We start from the raw sequence: 6,666 nt of genomic DNA on the forward strand, positions 1-6,666 counted from the left end.
GACAAGTTCATTATGCTCCTTTTTTCTTTCTCGCACTAACATTGCCATACTCTCTGCTGTAAAATTTAACAATCTGGGCAATAAACCGATAGAAAGAGGCACCCAGAAGTGAGCCCTAAGCACCGTGTGATCAAACCTTGTCCCTTGGAGGGATTGAACCATCAATCATGGCTCCACACCTTAAGAATGAGGATAATCTGGTAAACGAACAGAATTTAATACTTATGCATGTAAAGTAGACGTGTGGCCGCACATTCGTCGTTAACAGTTATTGAGTGGTGTTATCTCCAATCTCCTTCTCTCAGTTAAAGCTTGGATATCCTTGGCATTGGCATGGTCCTGACACCCGCTGCCTCGCATATAAGATCGAGCATCTTCGCTCCGAGTGCCTATATAAATATTTGTAAGCTGACGCTTCGTGTTGATTTAGTTAATCTTCACAATTCCTTTTCTCTCGTTCTTGCAAATAAAGTAGCTCCTTATGCTTAATTTTTTCATTCGCAATGCATCTCTGAACTCTTTTTTTAGCCTGGTTGATCTCCCTGCTTGTGATTGTTGTGACAAACATGTCATCCAAAGAAACGCCAACTTAAATGTGCCATTCCAGGGATTGCCTGACACAAACGCACTGATCCCCTCCGTAGCACGGAACTCCATTTATTACAATGTATTCCTTTGTTCCAGGCACTTGCTCTCTGACATGTATATATATCTTTACGATTGCTAAATACTCTCAAGGCATTGTCAACACCCAATCCAACTTCCATTTTTTGTCCGCAAATTGTTGGTAAAAGCAGTATCTACAATCAGTTGTTCTATCTGCTAGGAGTATTTGGGACATACTGGCGCCACCATGATCCAATGGCGCAATTGTTATTCTCCCTTGGATTTAAATCCATTTTTGATTGTGCTTGTGGGAGCGAAGCTCCGCTTCAATAGCAACACTCTACTTTGCTACATCGTCGCTTGTTATTGACTTAGTAGACGCAGTCGGCAAGCCCCTATCAACTCCACTTCTCACCATGTACGCAAGCATCACCGATGGGTCTGTGTTTGTCAGTTCTCACACAATTTTGCGTCGACTCCTCACTGTTACGCCGCATATACATCGGCTCATGTCTTCGTCTGTTCGCTCCACATCAAGCCGATGTACTGAATGATCTTCGTGACGCGTAAAAAGAGATGGTACTCTACTACCTTCAACCGCTTTTCAACTCAAGAATCGGAAGACATCAGCTACTCCGTGCTGACACTTGATGTACGATTAACATCATTCATTTCGATGTCCAACATATAACTTGACAGTATTCATGAATTTATTACAAACTGACTGTCGATCAGCTACTTTCTAGGAACGAGTATCAGTACTATTTTTCTTTACTCCGATGGTCGCTTGTGGCAATCGCGCATGCGCGTAGTAAATGCTGCCGACTTTACGCTCATCCAACGTAGCACAACGGGTCACTCCTACCTTGGCAATTCTCAAGTCAACCAAGCGATCACCCTGGATATTGTTTGCATAACCGGGGAACATAGATCTGAAATCCGTGGATCTGAGCTTGTTATCTTTGCATCACTAACATGCGCATTAATTGCGACTACACCGTATCAAGAAGCCACTGATTGCCAGCAGTAATGCATATTCATCAGAATTTTTATATCAGTTAGGTATTACTACATTAATTAGGAAAGCCTAAAGTTTTAGATATTTGCTCACTAAAACAATTGAATACAGTTTCAACTTTGAACGGAAGAGTGTATTGAGCTTGGCCAAGTACTTTTGGCGGCAATGAATTGTGATCCGATACGCTCATACTGGTTCTTGGAAAGAACGTAAAGTTGGTGACCCTAGCTAAGCTTCCTATAAGCAAAGAACTACAGCAGCCCCGCTGCATTTGGTAGCACTCGACGCCTGAGTCGTTATAATTGAACATCTGTGAGGATAAAGGAATATTCCTATTTGCCCAAGGGCATGGCTTGATGAGCTGATGTCCGGACCCTGAGGGTGTGGAGCACTTTACTTTGCAAAGACCGAAGCGACAAACGCGCGCGCCTAGAGGCGTTTTCAAATGATGAAAATGTACTGTTATAGCACGTACAACAGAAGCTGTCAGCGTCGACCGATGACTCTTCCCAAATCAGGCCGCTCATGGTGAGCTTTACGACATTCGAGGTTAAAGATAAACAGAATCTCTTGCTCTGGATACGAGAGGTCGAGGTAGCTATGGTATCCGCCATGCTCCAGAACGAGCAACAATGCGTGGCGCTATCTATCTTCAAGCTTGGGGCTGATTTATTTTTTCTATCAGTTTATATTATGGGCACTAACGTGCGGTGCTTCGGTTGAAGCTGTGTTACCCTCCTGGAAGGAGCTGAAGCATCAGCATCTGCGAGTGTTCTCGCCGCCAAATCAGGCATATCGCATAAATCGCGTTTCCTTGCTGCCCGGCAAGATGGTGAATCTGTCCAAGAGCTGAAAAAAATCTCATTGCCGGCCTGGCCTCTTCCCAAGACGGTCGCAGTGACCATCTTTATCGAGGACCTCCGCACTGGCATGGTCAGAATGGAAGTCTTCCATGTGCATCCGTCTTCTTTTAAAGACACGCTGAACGTGGCATTAAATGCCGAATTTGACTTTAAGTTGACACGACTTGGTTGGAATGCACACCCTCACATCTTGTCGAGCGGACCTGAGCTAATAGATCTCAGCTATGCTGAGAAAGAGGCGGAAGAACTCTGAGCTGCCGAGGGCGTGTAAACACCCGACGGTATTTTGCCTGAGGAAACACCCGTCACCTTCGGACTAGTTATCCTCTGCGCACAACGCGTAAAGGCGAGTCGAACCGACGCCCCGATTCTCACCAGTCTACTCGTTTGTCGCAAGGAAACGAGAACACCCAGTAGGCGCGGGGTGTCGTACTGGAGAAGAACTGAGTTCTGTTGTGCCTCAAAGAGGTAGAAAGCAGCAGGGCCCAGCTCCGAATAGCTCCGTGCTCTTGAACAAGGCCCGTGTATGCAAGCCGGGCTTGCTGGTCGTAAAAGCGACCGTGAAGGGCTTTGAGAGGTCATAGAGGATGTTTATCGATTCTTGTGCGTCAAGCAATTATGCTCGGACCTCCACGATCGAAGGAAGTCAGTTGTTTGCTGAGGCGCTGAAAGCGCGGTTGAGTGACAACGTCACTGATCGCTAAGCGACGGGGACTTGTGTTACTGTGCCGAGGGTCCCTGTAGACCTCGGTGTCAAGTTTCTTGACTTTGATAGCGTGGAACGCTGCCTACTCTTAGAATTTGATATAAGGTATGGCCTTTTCCTTGGCATAGCATGGTTGGAATACCATGAGTCATAGATTGATTGGAAGTCGAGGACCTTATGCACTGCGCGCACGTCTTCTGGTGGAGCTTTGGTGATTCACGAAACCACGCCTGCTAGGAACCAGAAGCGGTATCGGTGCGGGCACTGGATAGGTACGGTCTATGTGCTAACTATAAGAGTATCTGAGTTCTCGGATACCAAAGGTGTTTGGGACAGGAGTCTCGAGCGTGAATTGAGGGCTGAACGTGGAGTGACATGAGTGCTGCTCAAGTATTGGAGTCGCCGATTCATGAGTTTAACATTCCCGATATCACGGCAACGCCGAAGCAGAATTCAATTCACGCAAGGAGACGATCGTGGGCTTAATGTCTGGGAACGTTGAGATCAGTGCCATTGCTATCATCAACAGCTTTCACTAGACACCTTCACGCGAGCAGGATATCGCGATGATGCTGTTAGCACGTTCATCGGATGCTATGACAATAGCTAGAAGTATCTCAGGATCTAAAGTGCGCTACAGCAACGATCAATTGAATGATATTTAAAACCTTGAGGTCATATCGCACGTTTGCACCGAGATGTCTCCACCTAGAGTAAGACTAAAGACGGAAAACGGCAGCGACTACTCCTCTTGACCGTTTGAGTTAGGTGTTTTAAAAAATGAGAGATCCAAACTACACATTTTGAGCGATTTCTCAATAGGAGTATTTATCGCGCCATAAGCCCAAGTGTAAGAGTACTACGTAGTCGTAATGTTCTATTTATAATAAATAGATATCCTCAATCTGTGTGTGGACGTCTGTTTTGAGACAGATTTAGCCCTGTCCGTGTGCGCAGGGCTTTCCAATTATCTAGTGCATGGAGTAGTGACAGTATAATAGTCGCCAGTAAGCCTTTGATTTAAAGTAGCGAGTATTTTAGCGTCTCTGATCCCACCGCTTTCAAAATACTTAATTTCTTCCAAGCTGTTCGAAATGCTAGAGATATGTGATCTGCTGCAATTCGGCAATCATGGTGTGAGTATGATATAAGATATTAATTTTGACGGTCTAGAAAATCTTAAAAGAATGATACGGCTCACGACAATTACCATCTTGCAGTAATGTATGACCTCGTTAAGCTCCGAGCTCACTGTCTGTCCGCAATTTGCTCGAAATCCGGATCGTCACTTTTGCACCGCATATTTTTAAGTAATAGTTTAGATTTTATTGTTCATTTCAATCTAGCCTAACACGTCTTCTTGATAATTTGATTATAATTCCAACGACCAAAAGGCGGATTGAGATCAAAGATTATTCCAGATGGGTTGATGATATTTATGCGTTTGCACTGTTCGTTTGCTGATCATCCTATATTCACCATTGATGAAACAAGGATCTGTTTCGTCGCGAGTTGGTCAGCTATTTAATCGAGCCCGACACATCAAAATTTGTACGCCATTGAGGCACGCTTTGTTCACGTAACAGCCATTTCCACCTATCCAACTAGCTGTTGGATAGCAGAATCAGTTGCTGCGATACATGGATACACGAGGCTTCGTCCTCCGCAATGATATTAAGTGGCTTTGCCTGATTCATGGGCATCCTGACATGATTACATTTGTCGTAAGAATACCTTTTTTCGCCACCCCGTCATCATATAAGACATTTTCGCCCAATCGGGTACATGTATGGATCTGTGAAATTCGCGAGCGAGTGAAGCCGTTCGCTACTGCTGAGGCTCTTTCAAACCCCTTGTCAACTTTAGGTGATGCATTCAAGTCTTTTTAGCCATGACTTTGTACTCATTAAATTAAAGATCTGTACGGTCGCAACAGTATCATGTGTTTGCTGTTTGGCGTTATAAATTGGTCTGACTCGCCGTACTGAAACAGCCGATCGATGCCACAGAATCAGCTGCCATTTTGTCAATTGCGTATTTCTTCTTTTCTGGTTTTCCGACGACAAATTTTTTAAGGGCACGATCCACGATCGATTTCATTATTCTGGGGTTCGTTTGCAACTTGCTTGAGTCAGTGATTATTGAAGTCGTATCTTGGGTCACTCTGACTCGATTAGGATCACCAAGCACATGTAGCGGATCCTCCTCGCGAAGTCTGTCGCTGTTAAACTTGTCGATGAAGATCCTGTTTGAGATATCTTGCACAAAGACATGGTGCTTCGGCTCATATTTGTATAAGGTCAAGGTTCGTGTGTAACGCAGAACTTTGATGGAAAGGAGAGGATAATTGTAACGGGGTTATATGTACATTGGTCACAGGTGTGTGTGTCACACGAGATGGGCATGGTGTGACTGCAACCAAATAAGAATACGGTACGTGGCTGGGTAGCCAGTAGTTATGCGTGTATTTAGATTTTACTATATATATTTAAGAAAATCTATACCTTGAAGATTAGGCGGCTTTGCCGCTGATAAAAAAATAAATAAAGTCAGTTTTGAATTTAAACGGAAGAGTTAATTAGCCTTGGGTTAAGGCAATAATTACCCTTGGAATAAGCCGATTGCGATCTGCTAAACTCGTGCTTTGTTCTAATTATAGGACGAAAGGTCGGTGACCTACCTTACTCTTCCTCAAAGCGCAAAGCTACGACAGCCCCGCTGCAATGATCGAAGAGAAGACATCATTGTGAAGAGAATGGAAATTGAAAAATTATTAATATATTGACTCTCACACTAGTAGTCTGTATCCAATCTTTTGGTCATTCGAGCACCGTCACTCAACGCTCATCCGATCAGCGCTCGTTTAGTGTGCTCAAATACCGTAATCCAGTAAAGGAACGATGATGAATAACACTTTATAATTTCTTAGGATAGCCTCAAATATGTGCTTGATAATCTATTAGAGTACTGAAATTTTAGAAAATGGGTTGATCACCGGGCTCATTTTTCATAATAGCACCCCCATGCAGAGAAACTCTTTAAATAAATCTTTTAAATTAATAGACGAGCAGAATGGTGCTGCGAGCATTCTGGAATACTGGAGTTGGCTTGGTGCATCGACTTGTCATGAAGGGGTCGATGAAGAAAGGAGTTTTGGGCGTGAGTTATCCTTCTGTATGGAAAGCTAGAGCGGGACTTTTAGATTGCGATGTGAACCTGCACCTCAATAATTCGTCTTACCTTTACAATATGGGACTCGCGCGTTGGTTTTTTACAGCGTACGTAGTGTTACCGATACAATTATGATCTTTCTTGATAATGAAGCATCTTAGGTCAAATATCTGACGTAACTTTTTGCAGAGTCAATGGAACGGTGTGGCAGACGATTAAAAACCGTCGCATGATCTTGGTAAGCTGCCATTGGATGGAAGTTGAGGAATGAGCTGAGTGAATAACAAACTTATATTACCTGC

At 44.0% G+C, this 6,666-nt stretch overlaps 1 protein-coding gene across 1 annotated transcript; it reads left to right on the forward strand.

Annotated features, from left to right (window-relative positions):
• Nucleotides 1–6,265: 6,265 nt before the first annotated feature.
• PHALS_04497 (uncharacterized protein) lies at nucleotides 6,266–6,635 on the forward strand (the record flags this gene model as incomplete). The annotated part of the gene is made up of 2 exons (XM_024722313.1): nucleotides 6,266–6,471; nucleotides 6,554–6,635. The coding sequence occupies 2 exons, from the start codon at nucleotides 6,266–6,268 to the stop codon at nucleotides 6,633–6,635; spliced, it is 288 nt and encodes a 95-aa protein (XP_024573402.1).
• Between the last annotated feature and the right edge of the window lie 31 nt (nucleotides 6,636–6,666).

This window comes from Plasmopara halstedii (genome assembly GCF_900000015.1).
Source record: "Plasmopara halstedii genome assembly, contig: Scaffold_262, whole genome shotgun sequence".
NCBI classification, from domain to species: domain Eukaryota; phylum Oomycota; class Peronosporomycetes; order Peronosporales; family Peronosporaceae; genus Plasmopara; species Plasmopara halstedii.